Source organism: Ptychodera flava, chromosome 21 (genome assembly GCF_041260155.1).
Source record: "Ptychodera flava strain L36383 chromosome 21, AS_Pfla_20210202, whole genome shotgun sequence".
Classification (NCBI taxonomy): domain Eukaryota; kingdom Metazoa; phylum Hemichordata; class Enteropneusta; family Ptychoderidae; genus Ptychodera; species Ptychodera flava.
In genome coordinates this window covers 5,807,356-5,834,221 of record NC_091948.1, presented here as the reverse complement: position 1 = coordinate 5,834,221, position 26,866 = coordinate 5,807,356, and the positions used below count along the sequence as shown (strand labels likewise).

Here is a 26,866-nt window from a genome sequence, read left to right as displayed (position 1 = left end):
GGGTTGCAAGGACCACGACCAGGATGCATGGCTTTTAGAGTTTAGTATGTGTTGTAACATCTGGTTAACTGTAAAGAAACAGTCTGGCCATTTTGACAACTACACAAACTACATCCAATCACGTATGCGATTACATGCAGCAAACGAAACGTATAACACGTCTCCATGGCAACTACCTCGGCATACGTGTATTGAGGGAGTATGGATGTTGGACGGATAAGGAGCAGATTCATCACGTCGTTGACCCGATGGCTCGGCTGTACATAAATTGAATTCGCCATGACTGTCTATTTCAAAACAGCGGAACTGAATAAGGAATGGTTTTACATTTAAGCGAATTACTTGGGAATGTGTTATACTTTACAACCAATACGGGTCATTAATAAGAGGTTTGCAATTCCTAGGAGACATGGATAATTCAAATTAAGTATTTTAGTCAAGTCCTAACATCGCATTTACCATATGGCAACAACAATTAACAGCTCTTTGATATACAGCGTACTAGGATATGGCCGCCAGAAGGTGAAATAGGGCGATGAAGAGACAGATTTTTCGTAGTCCTCTCTTTACTCAGCAGAGGGCTTAAGTGCCGCTTTGCGAGTCAGAGTCGATGATACCCTACATTTTGAAGTTTCAGGGTTTGGAATAACTTCTGAACCACGCATTACCCACAGTCGCCTGTTTGCTCTAATTCCGCTCTTGGCCTATGTATATGCACGTAAATGTACACACGTCCATGGGGCGCCTAGGCGCAGAGCGGAATTGGAGAAAACAGGCGATTGTGCGTTAACTTTTATGATTACGACCTACATGTGCGATCGCGACTCCTTCATCCAGATGCCCACTGACATCAGAGAGTTGACATGTGTTTGGAAATCGATTAATGTGTAGCTTTCACAGCTGAAGATGCAGTGATACAATGCGAATCCTCTGCACAGTTGATACTGTTAAAATCCCAGTCGTACAATAAAAGAAATTAAGTGAAGGGTCGACCTAAAGTACGATGGACTCCCAAGGTTAGATGCATTCAATTGGTGAGAGTCTGTCATTGCGGTTAATAAACATTTAAGTGCAAATTCTTGCATTCGAGAAACGCTATTCTCATTTCCAGCCCTAATGCCCATTGACATATTTTGCAAATTTCGCTTAAATGAATTGGTGTGGTATTTGACAAGTAAGCATATCGGCCGAGAATTTATCGAGTTCACAGGAGTCCGCTCAATGCATTTAAATCATGTCTTTAACCCTTTCACCCCCAGTTCCCTGTATACAGGTCCAACTTTACCATAGAAAACAATGGATTTGGGACAAACCATGGTGGTGAAAGGTTGCATTCATTCATTCATTCAGTCTCTTTTTAGGGTAAAGTACACCTCGGGAACATATTCGGACTATCAAACTTTTACAATACTTTTTTGGTCTACCACTTGTGGGGGCTCATTTTGAAACTTCTGGGGTAAATAAAGTTTTCACCGGCTTACGAAAATCGAAAAATTTATGTTTTTCTCCGTAGGGTTAGTACAGGGATGGTGGCCATTTTGAATTTCAAGTGAATAGAAGTGAATATTGGGTTATCTGTTTCTATGGTACCTCGTTTTGCATGGTGACCCCTGTTACTTTATTCTCTTTAATTCGAAACGGGACAGGTTAAAGTATCCATGTTGAACAAAAACGTGAATTTGAAGTTCGAGGCGCGAACTGCCTTAATATCGGTTAATAACAAGGTTTAACTCGAATATTGACGATGATTGATAATCAACTGCAGTGCAAACAAAACCTGCAGGCTTTTCTACACCACTAGTATATTAGCTCGCAAAGTTCAGTAAATGCAAAGATACAATGCATTCCGCATTACAGGCATCAGAAAACCACACAAGGCAATATTTTATCCCCTTCGTATGTGTTTTACTGAAATCCGACATGACACTCGGCATGACTTATACGCTTTTGGTGATGCGTTGATAACACTGCCACGCGCCTCGTTGATTGAATCAATTTTGAAAAGGAGAGCAAGCGCCGGTTGTAAATTACCTTCGTCAGCACCGACGTTTCTGCAGTTAGTCGTATCGCAGCAACCTTTAAATCTGTGAATGTGTGAATACTGTTAAAATAAGAATTAATTTCGTATCTTTTGTTACAGTATCCCCATTACTATCTTTAAAGGGATACAGTCGTCGAAACTGCGCTCAAAGGTCGTATATACGTATAGGACCCATGCGACCTATGCAAATACTGTATCCAAGGTACAATGGTGATTGATGAAAGTTAAAACATGTCTGTCATAATCTACATCGTATAATTGAAATGTTGCAGCTATGATGATGATGTGCATATATCATGCACGAAATGCATTGTATGCAAACAAGAAACTCGCACAGGCGCAGTTCCGACGTCGGCTTCCCGTTAAACACCGCTGACAGATAGAACCTCTTACATCCACCGCTTTGGCTGACAAGGTCCTTCCTGTGTATACAACCTTTGTTGCCATGGATAAGTGTTTTTCACTTAAAACAGCTCGGGTATGTTCTGTGTTTTGACAGAAATTGACTAATAATTTGATTTCATAACTTTGATAATAGTATCTCCCATTACTTTAAACACCGCTGACAGATACAATTTCTTTCCGTTGCTGCCAATGACAAATTCCTTCCTGTATATGCATCCTTTGAACTCTACCGCCCTGGATTGGCGCCCTCCACGTCACCACAGTTCAAGTCTTTTCATCGTACATGACATAGATTGATCGATTAATACTGACATGACATCTCTTGTGATTTGATTCAATGTGTGCTACTATGAATTAATACCATATTCACGGCATGAATATCACATTCTAATAGAAGCCAGAAATAGTTTGGTGACCGCTGAATGTCATAAATCGTTTCGTTAAACGTTTGACATGGCCACCGGGAATAAGCGATGACTGGGACCGAATTGAAATGCCTTTTGAAAATATCCGGATATTGAATGACTTCATTAAACCATTTTGCCAGAGTACCCTTATCCGATGTACAAACCAAATGAACTTGCCAGTGGTCTTCAGGTGCCGCCAACCAAGCTGTTCGTGCGCAGTCTTTCAGCGGGCGGGCAAATTTAAAAATTGGTCTTATTTTCGGCACACTTCACATTCCACGCGGAACCTTTCATAAAGGTCGTTGGTCGGTTTAAGAGGTCAAGTTTGCAATGGTCATAGGTCGAGGTGGATCCCTTCCCACCGTATCATAGATTAGACAGAACCGGGTAAACGTTCTCAGATGGAGGTTACAAACCTACTTTCAAATTTGCATGCAGTCGTCAAGTGCCACAAATAATGTATGAGTTCGGAGAAGGGCAATCATTTAAAGGAAGATAAGTTAACAACATATAGAACGCCAGTTGCTCATTCGTAATTCGATACTTCTAAAAATAGAGCTATCACTTTCAAACTTTCTTTCTAAAATGGTTTGAAAGTACACGTCGTGCTCTCCTTTAGTCTGTAGACAAATTTTGAATGTGCATCTTTGGACCTGGCACAGGTCAACGTCACAATGTTTCTTATAATTGTTAGCAAAACATTTCACTGAACGCTACATGGTGGAACATGTAATGTAAACATGGGACCAGACTCGATTAGCATATAGCTATTTTTCTGGGTTCCATATTTGCCTTTTTGCCTATTTTAAGTTTTTGTAACACTGAACTTGTAAGTCAAAGATTTCAAAAAGGCAATGAAATGAAAGAATGAATGAATGGATGGATGAATGAATGAAATCGATATTTGTGATTTTAATTGCAAAGATGTACTCTTTGTTTGTGGCATATCTATAAACTGCATATATACTGTTAGGTTATGGACAAGGGACAATAAATGTTTATAAAACATAAGAAAAAGTGAACCAATGTTTTCTGTCGTAAGCTGTGTGGCTGTAATATCAAAAATCATCTGTTATCAAACTTTTGGTGTCAGTTTGAAGATACTGTGTTGCCTTTTGACTATTGCATAAAACGTTACTATTTGTAAACCCATTGGTAGTTGACAACTAAACCCATTTGAAACAGTCACTGACCTTAGCTCTACATGACATTCCAATAGGATAAACTAATTTGTTGTCTGAAGATGGCGCCCTTTTGCCGGTTCACGGCCTATTGAATGTCGGTCTCTAGCTATGCTGTAAATAATGCAAAATTTCATTTTAATTCCAACATTCTCGGTCTATACGTTGAAACGAATGAAACATATGGCACGCCTAGAACATTGATTATGTTCCTTTAACCCTTTCAATGCTGTAATTTTTCCCACCAAAATTTGAGTGCTGCATTTTACCAATTTTTATGAATTTTTCTATAATTTTGTATATAAGTTTTGACCAAATGGACATAAAATTTCATTGCCTACAGTTTCTTATCAAAATTTTGGCAAAAATTTGAAAAATTTGACTGGGTTACATTTTGAAAAGGTAACAAAAATTGACTTTGGCGCTCAAAGAGTTAAAGTTGCAAAAGATGATTACATGCCATACATTGCTTGGCTACGTGCTGGGCGCCTTTTCTCCTAGACAGCGAAAACTACTTGCATATCTTATTATCTGCTTACGTCTATTGTTTGCTTTGTAATCTATTTTGCTGTCCCTCGACTAACTATTTGGCAGATATATATTTCTTCGAACGTAGGAGATCTCATCATTATGACGTGTTGTGTCTCTGTCATAGCCCTTCCCGTTCGTGTAATACACATCACCGCTTCTAAAGGTGAGGCCTTGCCGTCGCGTTGCGTACGGAAAACTGCCGCGCCGGACTCTTGCTTCCAAGCCACTGGTCATCTCTGGGCGTTTTGCTCGCGGGACTTGTACAAATCTCAAAATGGCAAACAAGTCGAAAATGAGCTCCACAAACTCCATAATGGTCAATACGGACAGACCGATCCATAAACCCAGATTCCCACCAATATCGCTCACCAGATCCATTCGCTGGAATAAAGTTTAGATAACATATGAATGAGTTGGGTGGAACATTTTTCATTTGCATGAATATACCATGATAATGCGGGTTTTTTAATTTTCGATTTTTAATGTCTCTAATTTGTGACGCTCAACTGCAAAGCGTGTACCTACAATCTCTGAATTACCCATTACGGACAAAAATCTTGACAGATACGATGAATGACTCATCAAGGTGGAAAAATAACACTTTTTATAGAACAAAGGTATCTAAAAAAGTGACCTTTTATATTACCGTGTATGACTGCGACTGGCTGACATCTTGATGGGTCAGATCGCGGAAATAAATCTGCAACTTCCCAACGTTTTGCCTGAATCAGCGGTAAAACACGATATGTATGTGAATGGGAATAGTATATGAAGGTAAAAGGAGTGTGATGCATCGATAGAATTCAAACTTGTGTATGAAGAGATTATTGATGAAGCATTTACACTATTTCAATAGTTTTAGTCTCTCGTCGACCGCTTCGTATCAACCAAATCAGGATGTTAAACCCGGACATTTCCAATACACTATAAAGGACTGTAGTTGGATATAGAGTTAAGGTAAATGTCAGGTGTGTCCAAGAACCGTAAAACACGATAACTGTGGCAAAATTCCCCATATATAAAGTAGACCCAGGGTCTATGCTCCGAACATTTTATAGTCGCGAACTCATCTACTGTAAGTGGACAATCTAAACAATGTGTTACCTTAGAAGGTCCTGCCCGGTTCTTTCTTCTTCCTCTATAAGAGTCTGTAGCTTTGAACTTCTCCCCTTCAAGAATTCACTAATATATGCCTTTTAAAAAAAAGCGTGACGAAACACCTGCTAAGTAATTCAATAAGGACATGTGCTTGTACTAGAAGCTATACCTAATATGAACGAAAGTTTTCTTTGTGAATCTTGTCAAGTATGTGAAGTATCAGAATCTCAGAAAGAGGACAGAATAGGAAGCGAGAATACGGACAAAGACAAAATACATTCGGCTATAAGCCATCAAGCAACCTTCAAGACTTTTCTCAGCTTGTTTAGTAAGAGACTAAATTTTTACCTCGGAATTCGATGACGGCCACAAGGATGATGACGTTTCCTTAGTGTATGTTACCGTTCTGAATTGATGCAAGGAAAATCACATTGTCAGTGGTATCGATGTAACAAAGTTTATGCAAAACACAGCAATAATTTTAGATGGAGAGAGAGAGAGAGAGAGAGAGAGAGAGAGAGAGAGAGAGAGAGAGAGAGAGAGAGAGAGAGAGAGAGAGGAGAGAGAGAGAGAGAGAGAGAGAGAGAGAGAGAGTAATTCTTGTAACTACGTCAGCTTGACAGTTAAGGAAATGGGCGGGCGGACACAAGGACTTGTGAAAACGAGTTACACACCGAAAAACTGGAGGGTACCAAATAGAAGGGAGGCCTAAGTTAAGGGTATGCGGAGAGATCACATGCAGAAGGTGGAAATTAGGCTCGATACACAACAGTGAAGGTCCCTCTGAGTAAGAGTTGGCAGCGTTGGAAAGATTACAATAATTGGAAATACTGCAAGAGGTGACAATTTTACATCGTTTGTATTGATATTCTAAAAAGCCAGTATATTCCGCAGCCTCCTAAAGGTATACAGTCACCTGTAATCTAAATATGCCCATATATGGTCAAAGGGGCATTCCTTGGTATTCAAAATGCCCATGTGAGGGAGCTGTTTTTAAAAAGCGGCCACCCGCGCTTAAAATCTGTGATTGGTCAGATTTTCTCTTTCCATAGTAACTGTGGCAAAATTTGAACAGCTGACAGTATACCTTTAAACCACGTGCATGGTTGGAGAGACTCTGATTGGTCGCTGTATGTTTTCGTCTTTTACTCTGTTGTCATGTGTTTGTACTTTATGAATTTATAATTATAATATGTAAACACATGGGGCTAACTAAGATCGACAGACTTCGAATCGGTCTGTTAGCCTCTACGTGGTGTATTTGTATTGTTATTAACTACATTGTCGAGTTTGGTACATAGACTGTCTTTCAACTGTGGATGAGTAAATTGAAAATAGCAGTAATTAACAAGTAAACAAAGAAAGAAAGAAAGTACGTTGCCAAAATTAAAGCCACACTAGCTGTATCTTTTAGCATTATTTTTATGATTTTGCTTTCAAACTAAAATAAGTTTGTGCGAGAATGTACTAATTTAGTTGTGTATACACTTATTATAACTACCCACTGGGACAGTATATGCAATTTTGAACAAAGATAAAGATTACTCTGCGATTAAATGTTTGCCCAAACATTAAATCGCAACCCCATGCGGTAAAGCAAAAATTGTGGAGACTGGCATATCTGCGCTGAAATTTTCTGCGCAGAGTAGTCCGCACAGAGTAGTCCCATGATTGTAGGGATGAATTTGACATTGTATGTTCTATTTCCTTTGTAATATTACAATTTTTTGAAAATGGTAGGAAATCAAAATGACCGTTAAAATTTGAATTTACTTATCAACTGTTTCACAAAGGAATGGTTTCCTAATGCAGTAAAAGCCCATATCCCTTCACAGGGTAGAATTCAGAGACAACCAGGAGAAAATAAGAAGACATTTGAGGTCAATAATTTCAAGAGTTACAGCTAGTTGGGCTTTAACACCCAAGCTATAATCGCTATACCCGTTGGGACAAGTGCTAGGTGTACTTACGAACATTTGGGAGGACAGTCACAGGTGAGTTTGTTGGCTTGGTATAACTTATCTGCCTGCGACTTACATCTGCCTGTAAAGAAGCGTGGGAATTTAGCATTAGTGTAACATGCTTGCAAAGTTTAAGACGATGGAGTAAAGGTTATGAACATATTGTGTCAATATTGAAAACTTGTTACACTTTCGTACACGTGGAAATCATAATTGTTTGTGTGACACGTGACTATTGGTAATTTTACCACGTATCTTTCACCTATTCAAGATGCAAGGAGATATTATACCATTCGTTTACATCATGTCTGTAAGATTTACTTTTCTTTTCACAGAGTCTGTCGGTTGTCACTTCTTTGAACATTTCTCACTAGTGAGTATCCCAATTTTGATAGAAAAGGATTTGCCTGACACGGAAAGTGAAAATCTCCAACAAGGGAGTTTAAAAATCATTAAAACGACCATGAACGGACTGGAACACCTGTGATCTTGAACTTTATCTGTATTGTCATCTCAAGGCAGAACAGAAAGGTTCAAATTGCCTTAGCAACAACTGCTACAGGGAAATTGCGATATGCACGAAATATAGGGATTTGCAAAGAATATAAAATATAAAATATAAAAGTGTGTTGCAATGGAGAACAGAAGCGCGATTGATATTCACCTCTTGACGATGTAAAAATGCAAACAGGCTATGACACAGATATGCAAATTTTCAGCGACGACTAATATTTGGTATTTGGTACACACCCGTCAGTGTAGATCTATTAAATAATAAATGTGTACCTTGGGGTTCATTAAAACGCAGACAGATTTCTTGTTGTAAATTGAGTTGCATAAAAAACTATAGAACTTGATTATTTTTTGCTGTTGCTTAAACATTATTCCGAACTGCGCTTGAATAAAATAAAATTAACCGATTTCAAAGGCTGTAGATTGGCAAACGGCCAACTTGTAATTTTTTTACAAAATGCATTAAGCTTAGTTTTCATGGAGAATGCAAGAAATAATGTTACGATCATATTTTATTAAATGTCAACAAAAGAGAATGTGCAAACACTCGGAGGCATCGGCAAATACACACTAAGGCTGTAACTACGCGTGATTTCAAAGTAACGCGCACAAATCATTGCTTACAGCATGTTATTAAATGAGAAAATTTCAAGCGCATGCTCATGACATTGTAACCCGCCTATTCTCTACAAATGTAAGCAGAAGAAACATTTTGAAATTTGTATTGCAAGGAAAAGTGTTTCAAAGTTAGCCCTTATCTCAGACAGAAAAGTATAAAGGGGTTTGGAGTATTCGGTCCTGCTGTATCTAAAACCATGAGTCGGGAACACCATTTTGCTTCTCGTCTTTTTATGTTCTGATTCTGCACTCTTCTAACAACAGTTATGACGAAAATCATGCATAATTCTTTCATGTCAGTTACAATTTGCCTAAAATTACATATATTACTTGGCAGAGTCACATGAAATCTTAAAGTAACGTAACATTTGTTAAATTGTCATAAAATGTCTTCAACAAAATAAAAATCGGTTGAAATATGCAGTTACAAATACAGCTGGCTACATTAAAATTTAAGCACTTGTCAACTTTTTGCGCTTTGAATTTTAAAATAACACTACAAATGAGCACATTATATATGAAAAGATCATTAGTATTTTCATGATCAACGAACACTTTGGATCTCTGACGATAGCCTGGTTAAGTAACTGAATTGCTTGAAATTATGTGTTCCAGACTGTTACTATGAAAGTACAAGAATATATTACCAACTGATACTTTTATACATTTTCTCTGTGTGACAAGCTAGACGTTAGCGACAGATTTTTTGCCCAATCGGTCATCGCTATGTAAAGGATGAACGAGTCTTAAGGTAGTATGCGCCTCGAAAGTGAAAGACTTAAACTTTTGCTCAGATTTCCCTAAAAGAATATTTCAATCATTCTCTTTCAAAATCAAGAATAAAAATCGGGGTAACCTGGCAAATTTTGGAACTAGAAAAAAATCATACTACACAAGATTTACCGATATTTGAAATTCAAAATGGCCGCCATCCCTGTGTTAACTCTATGGACAAAAAATACAATTTTCGATTTGCGAAAAACTAAGACAATGAAAGGTTTTCTCACACCATGAGCTTTAAAATGAATCCTCACATGCGGTAGATCAGAAAAGAAATGAAAAAGTTTGAGAGTCCCAATATATGTCCACGAGACGCATTCTATACCTTAATATGGAGATATGCCTACATATACTCGATAATAAGCCCAACTGCGCATGGACAAAACCGTAGTAACGATATTCCTAATGACTTTTACAAACTGTTATAAAACATACTTACGGTTTTCAGAGTTTTCATACTGACAGTGCCTGATTTTGTCGAGACCATCTGGTTTAGGGTATCGACCATCTGTACAGTTACATTTCTCGGCGATGTAAGTTAGCAGACAATCCTTCATACACGCCTGTAATGATCACAATTTTGTGAAGTCCGCATTAAATGACACAACGACGCCTTGCACATAAGCATTATGATTTCACACATGAAGTACCAAGTTCGACTTATTTATATTTTTATCTTCTTCCCGGCAAAGGTTCATATAAAGGATATATTTAAATGGTCACATTATATTTCAAGCGTGTTTGTTACTTTTTGTGCTCGACTTACATCGAGGTGATCGAGGCTTTCATTTGACGGTTTTCCAATCCCCTATTTTGTTCCAACGCTGTGACATAATAAAGATTTATAACATGGCTGGTTTTTGAAATACTTGTCACATTTTATTAATCATCCTGGGTAGACATGTCATATGCTGTCATGTTAAGTTTCCCTAATAGTTTCGCGATTTTGTCGCCCAGAGACAATTTCAGGTGAAGGCTGTAAGAAGGCGCTGTACATGTGGAACCCGAAGCTGACGATTTACTGCGCTGACAGTAGGCCCTCAGCTTATATCATGAGTTTCGGCCCACGACGCGCCTTAGTCAATTAGGGTTCTCAAGCCTAAAGTATTTACGTCGTTCAACATAAAGAAATACGCTCTTGTTTCTAAATTGCGAGGCTTCGTGGTATATTAAAGATAGCTTAGCCTTCATTACCATGGTGAACACTTTCTTTACCATTTAAATACCGACGACGCTTTAAATAATCCTTCACAAAGCATGCAACTTAAGTCAGTGAACATTTTGCGTTTAACCATCGAAAATCCAGCAACTTAGATCATTCACCATTTCGTCAAGTACTAACGGTACTAAATTAGAATTCTCAACCTAGGTTCGACGCATTTGAAAAAGCCACGACACTAGTGACTCAGTTTACGTACTGATCATTGTAGCAAACGAAAAAGTTGTTTTAATGGAGGATATTTCATAAATTCTCACCTCTACGGAATATGAACCTCCAAATACCGTTTTATGTTCACTTGTGTTGGCCAGGACACAATCAGTGAACGGTTCAGACAATCGTTCCATTGCTCCCTGAAATAATAACATATTGCAATATTCAATATAATTTGAAGAATATTGGCTTTTAATCACGGCATTGTTGGTAACGGGATATGCGTAAATAACTGCATTTGCTCTTTCTCAGTAGTTTCATTAAATCGATGGAAGTTTGAAGTGTTATTCATTTCAAATAAGGCGAGCAGTCATGTTTTTTGTTGCGATATTACATTTTTTGAACTGAAAAAAAGCTTCATGTCCGCTTCATGTCCGCTTCATGCGTGCTAAATATCGATACCAGTGGTAGCTTTATTGATAGGATCATATCAAGACTTAAATTACCATGACAATGCCGACCGATGTCATTTTCCCAGGTTCAACATTAAAACCAGTGTCTTCCGGGAAAGGTGTTTCGTCTTGTGGGTTGATAGTCACTCGTATCCCGGCTGAGTGAATCAGACTGTCAAGGTATTCGTCTTGTTCGACAAATAATTCCAACGTCAGACCTGCAATTGCATTCCAATTTTGCCATAAGCCGACGACAGCATATATATGATTGTGCATTCATGAACAATGTGTTGACCACGTAATGACTAAATAACGCTTCTGCTTATGATGTATTCAGTTTAAAGGTATACTGTCACCTGTTCCAATCTTGCCACAGTTACCATGGAAAGAGAAAATCTAACCAATCACAGATTTTAAGCGGGTAGCCGCTTTTTAAAAACAGCGCCCTCACATGGGCATTTTGAATACCAAGGAACACCCCTTTGACCATATATGGGCATATTTAGATTACAGGTCACAAGGTATACCTTTAAAATGAATGTTAAATGAATTGTAACTTGATTTATATCAGAAGAGCGATTTGCATACAAAGATATACGGATAGTTATCAAATGATCCCCAGTACGAATACCGTCAAAGAATACCATACAAGAAACGTTAACAAACACACAGAGAAATCCAGAATAGTGTACCCAAGTGTTGAATTAAATTTGCCATCCATTAGCTTTTCACCGGATATTTGAATGGAAAATAATTTGCTTTCTGTACAAGTGTGAACAACAGACCTGTACTGCTTTTAGAGGTTAGCCCTCTACGTGCTCATAAATACGCTAATTTTACCAGCAACATCACTCATCCCTATTATTTAGTCAAAATGAAATTTGCCTTCCATGATTTTGGCGTAGCCACAGTTCTAATAATACAAGCTATTTTCGGAAAGTACTTGATGTTGAAAGTTTGATCATAATGTTTTAAATATGGGACACAAAGCAAACACGAGCATACCTGTCTTATATTAGTTAATTATTTTGTTAAATCAGTCAAGAAACGGGTGTTGCAAGATGTTGCGATATGAAAACCTATAGCTTATTGTGACCTTCGATATGAGGTACGATGACAAAGCCTGCGTGTCGACTTACTTTGTTGCGATAAGACGATTCTGTCATATGCCACCCACTGTGAAATTATGCAAATTCGTATGCTAATTTTCTTTGAATTGTGACATCATTCTAATGCCATTAAATTGTGACAAGAATCACAACGAAAAGTTGACAAAAGGGTTTGTCAGCAGCTTCCATTGAGAGGAAAAGATATTGTATCTGAATATTGTTTGACGTAATTTTCCAGCGTTTCCAGAAGCTACCGGTAGTTCCCTCGTTAATGGGGGTTATGTTCAACGAGGATTTCAAAATTTCAAAAGTTTTAAACGAACGCTTCCTACTCTTAAAGTTTAATCATGGCGCTCCCTTTTTCATAAATGCAGAAAACTCCACTAAATTTGATAACTGCAGTCTTCGGAAATCAAATATCTGTCCATTTCTGAACGATGGCAAAATAGATAGAGTGATGTTACTCAACACTTGAAGTCTAAATTCTTTTAATGTGGAGAATAATCTCAACAGAAAATTGCGAAGAAAGAGTTTGAAAAACATGATACGATAGAAAGATAACCCGTAATAGTGAATTACTTACATTTAAAGGTATACAGTCACCCGTAATCTAAATATGCCCGTATATGGTCAAATGGGCGTTCCTTGGTATTCAAAATGCCTATGTGAGGGCGCTATTTTTAAAAAGCGGCCACCCGCTTAAAGTCTGTGATTGGTTAGATTTTCTCTCACCATGGTAGCTGTGGTAAAATTGGAACAGGTGACAGTGTACCTTTAATTTAATATACTATTGTGAATTTCAATAAAACATGTAAACATTATAGAAAATCTGCTTGAACATCATTTTACATTATGACAATCTAGTCCCCCTTAATTACCGATTAATGAATGAATGAATGAATGATATTTATAGCATCTTTGGGCCTCCGACCAATTTGCACGGGATAATAATCTACCCATCGTCCGATAGATGAAATTTATGCTAAACAATAGAACAGTTGGGATTGTCTACGGAAATACCTTACCATAGGTTGAGCCGGCGAAATTGCTTGAGACAGACTCTGTTGTTATATTGTCCTTACCATTGCCATTGAAAGTGTAACAGTTACCATAAACTGTATTCAAGAACGGTGTAAAATTTCTGAAATGAGAATTACAATATCAAATAAGTCGAGAACTACAAGTATATTAGTCAAAGAAGACATTTTTTGAAATGGTCGTAGTCATAGTTTTACAGATCATATTCCAATGAGTGACGAACAAAACTGCCAAGTTGAACTATAATTATTATAGATGTGGGAGATAGACTTGTAGAGATGAAATATCACTTCTCCGTGCTTGATAGTATCTGATTGTTAGAAATAAAATGCAACCGAAAGATTGACAGGGTCTTTAAACGTATAGTAAAAAAACTGTTTGACGAATTGAACTTTTGAAGATCATGTTACTAATGTTCATTACACCTTGGAGAGCACTGAAAGCCGTTCCATTGACAGTTTATCAACAAATCCTCAATTTGGTGCCCAATTTCCACTCTCTCATCTGAACGGACGTCTGCAAGGTAGTCCTCGACTTGTTTTTCCATCAACCAGTGCCGTGCGGGGGTTTCGTAGAAGTCCTCTTTTATGTTAGACCAGTAATTGTACCCACCCGAGTGCTGTACAAAATAACAGAATGATACATTTTAGCGAAACAGCGCAATATATGAAAAAAACGATTAATCTGCTTGATTAATAAGTGATTGCAGCCTATCTTGTATGAGTGAGGTTATTTTGAGCTTTAGAAGTGGTTGTGCAGTGAAGAGTTGGCACATCAATGCTGTTGTATGGATTCCTCAATTGACAGCCTTGTCACCTACTTTACGTTAAGTGGATTGAAGATCCTATAGCATCGAGTCAGTCTATGATTACAAGTTTAGAGTTTAAATTCGAGCAGCTTGAATGTTTCAGCTAGACTGTACGCATATATTTTCCTGCGAATGAAAGAGATACGTGACCAGGATCAAGACTAGTCATTTGACCGGGATAGTTGTCAGTATGGCATTGAAATAACTTAACCGAATAATACCATAATACGAGGTAGCATATCCCTGAAACTTTAGATAAAATACATTACGATGTAAGGACAGCCCAATCAAACCCAAACATTCAGGCTATACATGTCTTGCTGTTCCCTGAAACTTTAAAAGCGGGTAAATATTTCTCCGACGTTTATTTATAAAATGGCCTTTAACTATTTCTATCACCACAATACAAACAAACAATATGAGCGAAGGGAAAGATAACATTAAATCAAGTCTTCCCTTTAACATTTTCTTCAGTCCAACATTTCATAAGCATTGTAATATCCTTCATTGGTATGGGCGATCTTGACGACATTTACTATAGGTAAGCGGACGAGTAGGAGGCGGTTTACGGAATTTAACGGTACAGTTTGCCAGTAAAACTCCGAGGCCCGCAGGGCCGAGGAGTTTTATGGCAAACTGTACCGTTAAATTCCGTAAACCGCCGACTACGAGTTCGCTTACCGTGTTATACCACGAATTTGCCGAGTTTTTGAGCCTTGTTTGCACGCCGAAAGTTTTTATTTGTAATTTTAGTGCAGTGCACGTTGAAACTTTGGCAGGAAAACATTGACGCGTTTTGACACCTTGTTGAACGAAAGTATAAAAAAACAACCCATGATTGGATAAAACAAAGTTGACATGTGTTGCTATTGTAGTGCGATGACGTGTTGAGCACCTGGTTTTATTTGAATTGTATGAATTTGCTTGATTGGTTGGTTGAATGAAGTGAAAAGGTGTTTGCAGATCGACGTTAGAGTCACGCTTTGCTCATTTGGGTCGAAAACTTTGAGCAGCATACATGCAATTGCCGAGTCGCTCTACGTAGTTCGATATGGCGGATGAAGTACAAATGAAAGCTGTATCCGGTGCACTTCAACTACCAAAGCCAAAGATGGAAAAGAAAAGTCCCCTGTCACGCCAGTGCTAACGGCCACAATCGGAAGACCAAGCTACACAGCCACGTCAGAGAAAGGCGCAACAGAAACTGCAAGTACAAAAAAACAATATGTCTAGATCCACAATGACTGTGGTACTGCGTGTTTGCTTGTAGCTAGATTTAACTTTACCAAAGGCGACTGAAATCTCCACATTCAGTGTTTGACAACTGACTTTGAAGTCTTAAATTTCAGCTTCGAATGATCGTGATAACAATAACCCTAAGACAGAAGTGATATTTGCAATCAATACCGTTATTTCACGGTGACCTGTAATTGATTTTGAGATGTACAGTCACGCAAAATTAATTCAGTCCGGTGATTCTTTTAAAGTGTCTTTACTCTGTACTTGATGGTGAAATAAATTCCTTCTGGTTAATGTCTCGCATGTTTTTTTTACTCGTCGCCACGTGATTTTCTTTTGTTTAAAAAGTGTCCATCTCACAAGTTTCTTTTGTTTAAAATGTCCGATTTACTAGTAAATCGGACAGTTTTTAACAAAAGAACTGTCCGATTTACTAGTAAATCGGACACTTTTAAACAAAAGAACTTGTAAATCGGACACTTTTTAAACAAAAGAAAGCCAGGTGGTAATAATAAAATATTCGGTTATGGAAATTAGAAAGCATGGTTAGAACAATGGGCACGAGGCGGAGAGTGGTATAACGAATATAAACTGCCGATAAGGGCAGCTATTAAGGTTCCAAGACAAGTATTTTACCTTTTTAATATATCAATTCTCTGGTGGTTAATAAACTCAGAACCCCCGTATATTATATATTTTCTAAAAGCCTAGATATAGAGAAACATTTTGGTAGCAACAGTGTCATCATTGTTACATAACTTTCACTTGAAAGGTAATTTGCATAGCCTTTCAAAATAGGTTTTCCATATGTTTTGTCTCAATACTTAAAAATATCTCACTTAAACTTGCTGCAATGCAAGCTGTCACAATGCTCTTCCAAACTGTGTCTTATATCTTGCTTAGTTATTTTTGGAGCACAATTTTAAAGAAATCAACTAGGGTTAAATTCATCGCTCTGGAAGTTTTTCTGTCATAAAAATTGTTTTAGAAGGTTTGAAAAATTCTGAGACAAACTTAGGACAGCCACATATCTCAAATTTCAGCCACATATCTCAAAGCATTGAAACAAAACACAGGGAAAACCGATTTTTGAAAGTTATGCAAATTACCTGTCTCATGACAGTTATTTAAACAATGGTGACACTATGGTAACCAAAATGTTCCCCTATATCTAGGCTTTTAGATAATGTATAATTTACGGGGTTCTGAGCTTATTAACCACTAGAGAATTGTTAGCTTAAAAAGGTCAATTACTTGTATTGGAACCTTAAGTAGAGAATAATTGTTGTATACAAAGTGAGGTTGTTCACCAGTATTGCAAGCATTGGAATACGACAGATGTACCCCTGTTGAATTACATGGCTATATCATATCGGTGTTTATTCAGCGAAAACAGAATCAAACACAGATGGTTTCGTTTATTCGCATACGGTGCTTTGTTGACAATTGGTTCAATTGCTCAGAGGCAATGTGAACGCAAGGAATGAACGTGTGTCCCTTCTCAGTCGACAAAAAACAAAATGGAATCATTTTTCTATTACCAAATATCAATCGTATCAAATATGGATATAGTTTTGCAACGAAATGCCGATTGTCTTTTAGTATTGTACGCTGAATAGAACTCCTGTGTGAGCTATGTAAACAGAAATTTATCTAAGTTTCCAGGGTGCTAAAACGTAAAGTCGTTACTTAACTCGTGCGTCCTTCAAGGCTATGCACTGAACAGATGGCACATAACACCTGATCACATTCCTAAAGTAGTTATAATATATATGATTCATTTATGTAATTCTTTTGTCGAAAGTAAGGTCAATGTGTGAGGCTAATTGAGAGATACCTCCTCCAGAAATGAACAGACTCCCGGGAACAGGTGATATACTGGGATTATTCTGCCCCCTCCCTCCCCGTCAAGCAGGCTGACGACCCGAATAAAAGGATGTCGACCGGTACGTTAATTTCAATGTAACACCATGCCTGCGATAATCCCAAGCATCTAGTTCATAATATTGACACTTTCTAAAGCAAACTTAAGTGATGAAAGTGCATGCGTTGCTGCAAACCTACCCGACGTGTAATGTAAGTCGCTGTTATCTGTCAATGATTTCAATGGGTAACTTCTCCGAGCATGGAAATTGCCGTGAGTATACAATGATATTATCGATCAGAGGAAATTAAGTGATCACATGTTATCAATCACGTAATTCAAACAAAAGAGAACAAGACGGCGTGTTAAATGATGTTTACATTTAATATCGTTAAGGTTGTTAGTTTGCAATATGTGTTTCGTAATTGATGAAAACTAAACGATCAAAAAAGGGACATTTTGAAAATTTTAATCAAATTTTAATTTGTCGCTATCGCATGCTGTATATTTCACACGTCTTTGTTTGGACAAATACTTGATTGTTAGGTCGATGTGTAATTGCTCGTCATAGTTTCTTCTCTAGGATCGTAAATGATGCATCCTATGTCGAAGGACATTTCAAACATTACCTTTATTACTTTCGTTTCTCCGCTTCGTCCAATATTTACCAGATCAATTATACTTTAACTGTGTCTTATTTTGATAAAGTCCTTTGCTTACGATTTAATATCATACTAGTCTTTATTATTGATGGATGGATAATTCACTTTCTTTGTACGGCAGAAATTGGAACCAGTCACAATTAGTCTTCATTGAATTCATGAGAACCTCTAATCTATCTGAGATAAGTATGTACAATCGCATTACATTGTGAGAGTTTGCATAATTTACTTGCACTCGGAGTTGTGGACTGGAAAACAGTTTTTTCGCCATTTCTACAGAATTTGTACACTACTTTTAAATTGGCAAAACGGTATAAGGTTTACGATCAGATTTTAGTTGCGGTTCCCTAATAAAACGGTCGAGTGGAAACATTAATAATATTCCGCAAAAGCACTTTTCTGTTCCCTTGAAAACAGTTTTTATTACAAATATTGAACGTGCTTTTTCAATCGATATTGAATGTTGATAGGTTGCTTGCGAGACAGTGTATATTTCTTTGAACTCTCTCATCCGGGCAGAACTAACAGAGAATTTTAATCTGATTTTCAACGGCGCTCCTTAATGTTTCATCTCGCCAGTAGCACTTACAATTCAACATGTCTCTGACGTGGACGCAACGTTATCTTACCTGGTCACTTGAATTTCTTCTGGTGTCATTCGATGGAGTTTCATCAGTTGTTTTGACGGGTTTGTTGGCTTCATTCTCTCCCTCGGCGCCTGCAACTATGGAACGCAGGTGCGACAATTGGTCCTCGTTCAGTAACGACTTTCGCAGGGGGTTCATATTGCAGATTGTAACGGCGGGAAAAGTCAAGTCCCGTTCGACGTCGACCTGCAGGCCTACGGCAACACCGTAATCAAAGTATTTCTCGACTAAATTAGAACTCAATCCGATAAACGTCCCGACAGCAGTGAGAAAGGAAACTAACCAAAATACTCGTTTCGGCACACTTTTAGCTCTCCGAATATTTGGCAAACCGTGGACAGATGAGTTAGCTATGACATCAGAAAGTAATACTCTATACTTGTCCTTAGTTGCTCCGCCCTCATCAAGACGTCTATTATGTCGAGACTCCATGTTTCCTCGAGTATATCTGTAGGGGCAATGGTGATTGTAGCGTTTGTGTCGTGTGTTTTGTCGGCTGTAATTGGCGGAAAGACTCCCTAGGTAAACTTAAAAGCGTCTACTACCTGAAGTGAATTCTATTCGATGCTCGTGTCGAAAAGCAAACAATAACAAAAAAGCTGACGTTTAAAACACTATTCTTTAGAATTCAAGGTTACCGAAGCTTTTAAGGAGACTGAAACGTCATGATTCCCACGACCATGCTATCTATGGCCAGCTTTGTGATATTCTGCCTATACGGCTTGTAGATGAGAAAAGCGTGTGAGGAGAGTATCGTGAAAAGCGTGAGAGAGTACGGTGACCTGGTGTGTAAAGTTTCAATGTAGTGCCCCTGTTCATTCAATACAGTGTAGACCCGACAACAATGGAGCTCACCATATGTCTTTCACATTCGAGTAGATGCAAGGGCATGGTTTTACATTCAAATTAATCTAACTTTAAATATAATCTAGGCCATTTACTAGTTATTTGTCATTTCCTAACGAGAGACTGAAAATCAGTCGTTTTGAAACTTACATTATGGATGCGTCAACACTAGCTAGCTGCTATCGGTGTATGGACAGCAGTTTTGACTCTTCGGACGAAGTAAGAGGGTTTCAAAAGGCTCAAAGGGGATATTTTATGGTGTTGGCTTTACAATCAGCATGACCTTTCCTGACCCATTTGTATCGGTAAACAGCATCAAGAATCGTCTACTGAATCACTCTCCCTCGATATGCATGAAAACGTCAGAGGCAGTGCACTTAAAGGCAGGGGAGCCTATAAATACCCCCTATCTCCCTGGGCATTCATAATCCAATATGAGTGGCGTATGGTAACAGCGTCAACGAATGCTCCCGAAAATCTGGAGCTTTCAACAACCATGGTGTAAATTAAAGCATTGTTCCAACATATTACGTTTTGTGAATACTTGTTGCATCACCTTATTGGTGAAATTCTCTCATTTTTTCCATTTTAAGTTGATTTTTGATGCCAAAACTGCTTCGATGTTGTGTTCAAAGCGTCCACAGAACAATAGATGAAAGCATTCAAACAGCTGCCAATCACGAGGGGACGCGAAAAGGTGCAAACGATCAAACATTTGATGTGTACATCGGATCGATTACGATGTCAACAATGAATAAACGATTCTTACCACTGAGCAAAATACTTGACCAACGGTTACTGAACACCAGTCTCAGATGAGTTCAGACACAAACGGACTGCTTCATGGTTTCAAGCAGATTGCCTCTCCCTGTTTGTTTGTTGATCTGTGTACAATCGGTGATGTGTATGTTGACCTACAGTACGATATTTTATGATAGATCTCTTTTGGAAGTATATAGTGGCCTAGCCCTGCGTACGATGCCGTGTGTTCCCGGCGTTATACGGCCTCACACCACGGCTCTGCTGATTGCCATGGACAAAACCGGCAACATGCGGATCCAATTTGGACGGAGCACGAACAACTACTTTTCATACTGTTTTCGGCCGAAATCAACTCGAGTCCGATCCAAATCCAATTGCCTACCCAAATCACTCAACCGCTCTCAGAGTGCGAAAAGAATGCTCTCGTGACGTCTAAAACCGTTGTTTGCTGGCGATGCATGGTCAATGGCCGAGGCAGTGGACGCCCATTGGATACCTTCATGCCACGATTATGCAGGTGCCCATGAGCTGCATTATTTCCTGTCGGGTCGGGGCGATGAAACTAAATCGCGATTGACTCATCTCTGTCGGATTTGACCAAAAAGAGACACTTGAAATAGATTATAGCATCAAATGTTGACATTCAGACTGAAACATGATGAAAGGTCTGAAGATCGCCGTGATGTCGTTCTTCTCTACACGTTTTTCTGAGCTTGTTTTTTACTAAATTGCTCTAATATTATCTGACGTTTTTTTGATCAATTTTTCTTTCCCAACCAGGGCACAACATTACCTTTTTTACTTTCATAGTATTACCTAGGATTCATTTAATTTGCAGATTACATGTAATAGACTCTTATGTTCTTCCTCGATTGTCTAGATTTTGCTTTCCCGATATCGATATTGCGTTCGCACTCACTTGTCTTGAACCTTACGTCATTCACTGAAATAGTTTTCGGACAAACTCAAGAAATTCGACAACTACTAACGAATAGTCGGCAAAATTTACAGAGACTAGCAATAATAATTATGGTCATTTTACCATCTTTAGCTAAGCGGATTCGCTTGACGGAAGCAGTATATAACGATCTGAGTTCCCAGTTTTACCCTACCGTCCGAGTGTAGTATACCGGTAGTATTCGAACGAGTGAGATCATAATCTTACGATGTTCCGAGTGGCCTGGAGATTTTTTATAATATACAATAAATTGACCCTATCAAAATTACTCTGTTTTAGTACATTGCTTGGATATTGATATTTTTTTCTATACTTTTTGACTTTTGATTTTTGATTCTCCATTGGCAGCAGCACATGTACGGTTACAACCGTCATGTGATGACCGGAGTGCGATTGTAAAGTTGTCAGGAACAGTTGTTGTTCAGAAGAAAAATCATTTTGTATTTAGAGGCTGCAGTTCGGGATTGTTCATGATAAACAACCAATAATACATTTCTTACATCTTTGGAACGGGGATTACGGTAATCTTTCATGTGATGAAAATTTTTTGAACGTGTTTGCAATGTGTTCCCACGATAAGTGTGAACTGATTCTTTGTCAGTAAAAATTGTCAGAAATGGTCCAGTAACCATGGACACAGATAAAAAAAAAATCATTGCGAGGAAGATGGTAAGAAATTCACATTGCAATATTTGCTGTCGCATTTCTCAGCAGGAATAATCGTTTTTACACGTTGTGTGTAAGAACAGCAAGCAGGTGTTCGGCGGTCAATTGCTTCTATCATAATAATCTTGATCGCAGCTATTTGGCGAGAAGACAGCGGGTACTTATAATCTCGCAAAATTATTGACATCATGTCTTTGTATTGACAATTTTCGATCGGAGGCAGTTGATCAACAGCCGTGGTATATTAGGAATCGTGTTTATCACTGGACACCGAACTACCTGCTATCAACAGTACGTTATGTACCATCGGCGGTAACACATTGGTCGTAATCTTGTCTTATTCTGCCCCGCCTTTTGCACCGTCCTGAAAAAGCTAGAATTTTTTTACCCTGACAGCAACCTTGCACACTAATGATCATTCCAATGTTTCTGTTGGGGTTTGTTGGCTTTTTAATTTGCTCCGTGGCCCCGGTAAGATTTTTTTCAATACGATACACAGTTTGAATTTTTTTCAACGTAAATTTAGTATATTGCCAGTTTGTTGGGTAAAGTTGTCTGGAATGAAAGTTTGAGTTGACGCTGACAGAGTAGACGTCGAGCCCGTACAGTTGACTGAGATCCGGTCGGTTTGGGGTCGCTTAGTCCGGAAACCTGCAGAGTTCTGTATGATCATAGTTCGGAATTTAGGTGAATTTTTTGGTCAAAGTAATTCAGTAACAATGTATGCCAGATTCCTTGTGTTGTTTTTGTCACCGTCATACGCGTATACGGACGGTTTTCGATTAAAAACGGTAAAAATATCCAGTGCTCGTAAATGCGTGCACAGAGGGACTGTGATTCAGTGACTGTTTACGCAGCAGTCGTCGATTCGACTAGGATTTGCCACCACGTAACAACTGTAAACACCGCGTCAACAGTCAATACGAAAATTTTGTGCTGAATCGAGTAAGATAATAAGTGGCTTGCATGGGAAAGGTCAGTCCATCATCCGTCAAGTTGTTGAGCCAAAAAATCTCCACTGTGCACCAACTTACATGAGTGGCTGTTATAGTTGTACACGTAGTTCCATGGGCTTTCCTCTGTCCCTTGTTACGAGCTATATTCAAAGTGCGTCAAGCTACGAATATCGGTGAAGTACCGGGTACATTGATTTTGTTCAAAGCCACTGCCTGTTTGTTCCCTGTGTTGTTTTTTGTGTCCCTAACGTTGGCTGGCTCTATATGCGTACAAACATAGCAGTCGGGATTAAGATTTCCTGGATAAATAGATACACTCATAGTTTATTCCGCCTCTGACGCAAAGATACACACTATTTTACATGTGCCACTCCTAGGCCCTGGGATCGATTTCCATACCTTTAACCACAAAGTTCTTCTAACCAAGTGTGCAATAAAATCGGAGCGTTTTCTGAACAAAAATATTTCGCTCTCGCCCCAGGGATGAAATTAACTGATGAAGCGAGCAAGTCGAAGTCGCGCTTACATCTACGGTCCTCATCTAATTAATGCTCAATCCAACGGATTTGCTTCGACTACACGTTTCCATGTCGCCATGCAAACGGTGACTTTATGTCCAACTCCTCTAAGTGCAATACACCTTATATTGACTATTCAGTGGTGAGGTGTCCGTCAACGAAGAAATCACGTGACTTTTTAAAACCTAAATGTCAGCTGAAACGTTTAGCAACCATGGCGAAAACCCTTTGACTATTTACGACAAGCTTGGAATAAACAGGGTATCCATTTAGAGTGCATTGTCCACTTGCTTACAGTCACTGTGACAGCTCCTTTGTTATAATTGTAATTGATTTTTCAATTATTAAGATTTGAATTATTGTTTTGCCCTTTCATGCTGTAAAAGTTCTGGTATTACATTCGATTTCACAATTTCCCCGTCTCTTTTTGTTGAATATGCATAACTAGTCTGATATCCCTTCCATGATACTCAATGCGAGATCTAATCAGGATTCGGGTCAAAGGTTACGATCAGTAAGGACAACGTTTTCAGGCATTTCCGAAAAACGTTACGTCAACAAGTTCATTACAATTCTGCCTTGCACCGTTTTGTGATAAGCTTAATACGCATGGAATATAAACGTCGTTTGACCTTGTAACGTATACTCTTGGCTGAGAAAAGTTACGAATTTGACATGTAATTACCTCATATTTTGATCACCACGCCATTATCCAATAATGCTCCAAATGTTTGAAATTAAAGGTATACAGTCACCTGTAATCTAAATATGCCCATATATGGTCAAAGGGAGTTCCTTGTATTCAAAATGCCAATGCGAGGGCGCTGGTTTTAAAAAGCGGCCACCCGCTTAAAATCTGTAATTGGCTAGATTTTCTCTTTATATATAACTCTGGCAAAATTGGAAAAGGTGACAGTATACCTTTAAGGTAATATGCACCTTGAAAGTGAAAGACTTAAACTTTTGCTCAAACTTTCCTGAATGAAACGTTCGACCATTCTCTTATAAAAGCAAGAATAACAATCGTTGGTCACCGTGCAAACTTTGGTACTAGAGAGACAAATTACTTGCGATTTCTCGATATTTGAAATTCAAAATGGCCGCAATCCCTGTGTTAACTGTGTGGGGAAAAATAAAATTTTCGATTTTCGAAAAACTAAGACGGTGAAAACTTTTCTTTCGTCAAGAGCTTCAAAATGAGTCCCCACAAGTGGTAGGTCAGGAGAGAATTGATAAAACTTGAAGGCCCGAATTTCTGTCCCCGAGGTGCGTTCTACCTTAAGATTGCAATATTCGGCGACTCATATTTGTTGCATATATGTGTTCTAGATAGTTCCAAGTGTGCTTAAATGTATCTGGGTGGATGGTTTTAGTTATAACATTTTCGTGTGAATACAGTGTAATTACTCTTGAACATCAGAAAGTTTATACCTGCTGTGACAGTTCATTTGTTATAGTTATCCGGTTAAAAGTATATTCGTGTTTGTATCCGAGCTTGCATGATGTGAAAGATTAATTTTTAGCGTTAATGACACAATTCTACGGTGTCTTTTTATTGAGTATGCATAGATAATCTAATATCCCACTGGTGTTAATTCATTTAAGATCAATTAACATGGAGGTCAAAGGCTACGATCAGCAAGGACAAATAATTAGGCATTTCCGTAAAATGATCCGACGACAGCTTAATCAAAATCGTGACTTAAACTCTTTCTTGATTGTAAGCGTGATATGTGAAGACCGTTTGAAGACTTTGTGACCTACAATCTTTGCAGTGCCCGAGGAAACTTTACAAATTTGACATGTGACTACAAATAAAAAATTAAAGGAATTTCTCTCACCTTTTATCACCACGCCAGTATCCAAACACATTCAAACGACTCATAATTGTTGAAAACATCTGTCCTACATATTTCTCTGTCTGCTAAAGGGTGTCGGGATTGACTCTGATTAGTTAATCCTTTCATATACACACAGAGTAATGTCTTTCAACATTACAAAGCCTGAGTCATTCTCTAAACATCATGTATCTGTCATTTAGAATGGTTCTAGTCACTCCTCTGTGTCTCTTCGGGCTATTATTGTGTTTTGGAGTGTAATTAATAAATTTAAGGTTTTGTGCGGTCTAAACTTTTGCTCACATTTTCATTTGACGGTGTAAACTTCATTTACTCAATGAGCTTAAAGGTATACCGTCACCTGCAATCTAAATATGCCCATATATGGACAAAGGGGCGTTCCTTGTATTCAAAATTCCCATGCGAGGGCGCTGTTTTTAAAAAGCGGCCACGCGCTTAAAATTTGTGTTTGGTTAGATTTTCTCTTTCCATGGTAACTGAGGCAAATTTGGAACAGGGGACAGTATACCTTTAAAATGAGTCCCCACACGTGGTAGACCAAAAGAAAATACCGTTAGTAAAAATTGAGAGTGATACCAAACAGCATGAATTGGAGAGTCCGAATATCCTCTCCCAAAGCGTACTCTGGCTTAAGGCCGACACTACATCTTTGTGTCTATGGTTTCGATTCCGATAGTCCAAACAAGGGTACTAGTTTTGATATAAATACGATGCAAACCTTTGACATTGCTCGGCTTTGTCGAAATACGCGACCGAAAACTAAACAAATTTAGTGCGAGTACTGATAAGACGAACAAACATTCAAGAATCCAGCTAAGGAAGTTGACTCGTGAATGGGAGAAGATGCATTATACGGCAATGCATTATACGGCAATAATCCCAGATCTGTTTTGAAGAGATCGCCCGTCCTCTGGAAGACGAGGAGGAACATTTCCTACCCAGTCTAATTCATCCCAAAACGTAGTACTATCAAGACACGGGGATTTCATCGTATTATCATAAGCTAAAATAATCCTAGGATCCACTGCATGCTGTTTGGTTTCAGCACTCAGCTTTTCCTGTGACAATGCTGGTAGTTTTTCTTCTTGATTCATAGTATCGGTGGCATTTCCCTTCCCCTCGATGCCTCGTAGTATCGCGGAAGGTTTGATCTTGGTCAGAGTACTTTTCACAAAGAAATTAACTTTAAATGATCCTCCATCACAATCAAGAGTGAGACAGGCGGGTCACCTTGGAAAATACAGGATTAGAGAAACAAATTAAATCAAATTCAAAAATGGCCGCTAAGCCTCAGAATTACCTTTTACGATTCACAGAACAATAATAATTTCCTCCACTGGCTTGAAAATGAGTCCTCACTATCAACAGATCAGAGAGTACCGTAAAAGAGTCCCGAAAATCTGTCCCAGGCTTCTACCTCATTCCATTTCAAATGTTGATGTCAGTAACACCAAAGATAGACAAACAGCGGCAACGACTTTGCTTGTCTATGTGAAGGGCAGAGTACTAGTATATGGAACAGCCCAACACTGAATATTTTAGGGAGTGCATATCGACGTTGGCTGTATAATGACA

The 26,866-nt window shown here is 38.5% G+C and overlaps 1 protein-coding gene across 2 annotated transcripts; it reads right to left on the bottom strand.

Annotated features, from left to right (window-relative positions):
* Nucleotides 1-1,887: 1,887 nt before the first annotated feature.
* On the bottom strand, nucleotides 1,888-26,729 carry LOC139121209 (amiloride-sensitive sodium channel subunit alpha-like). Of its 2 annotated transcripts, none has more exons than XM_070685909.1 (12): nucleotides 26,592-26,729; nucleotides 18,709-19,174; nucleotides 13,932-14,125; nucleotides 13,494-13,609; nucleotides 11,414-11,577; nucleotides 11,012-11,107; nucleotides 9,975-10,098; nucleotides 7,634-7,706; nucleotides 6,012-6,069; nucleotides 5,670-5,758; nucleotides 5,212-5,287; nucleotides 1,888-4,946 (listed from the first exon to the last, which is right to left on the bottom strand). In XM_070685909.1, exons 2-12 carry the CDS (start codon nucleotides 19,156-19,158, stop codon nucleotides 4,614-4,616), a joined length of 1,773 nt encoding a protein of 590 aa, XP_070542010.1. In that variant the 5' UTR covers nucleotides 19,159-19,174; nucleotides 26,592-26,729; the 3' UTR covers nucleotides 1,888-4,613. The 2 variants fall into 2 exon arrangements, with proteins under 2 accessions (XP_070542010.1, XP_070542009.1); XM_070685908.1 differs by lacking the exon at nucleotides 26,592-26,729 and adding an exon at nucleotides 24,118-24,220.
* Between the last annotated feature and the right edge of the window lie 137 nt (nucleotides 26,730-26,866).

What these genes read in the sequence shown, in the direction of transcription:
- LOC139121209 (XM_070685908.1), bottom strand. An exon ending in TTTCGCCGGCTCAACCTATG is followed by an intron (nt 11,578 to 13,493) that starts GTAAGGTATTTC and finishes ATGCAATTGCAG; the next exon opens with GTCTGACGTTGGAATTATTT. An exon ending in GAGGTTCATATTCCGTAGAG is followed by an intron (nt 10,099 to 11,011) that starts GTGAGAATTTAT and finishes TGATCATTACAG; the next exon opens with GCGTGTATGAAGGATTGTCT.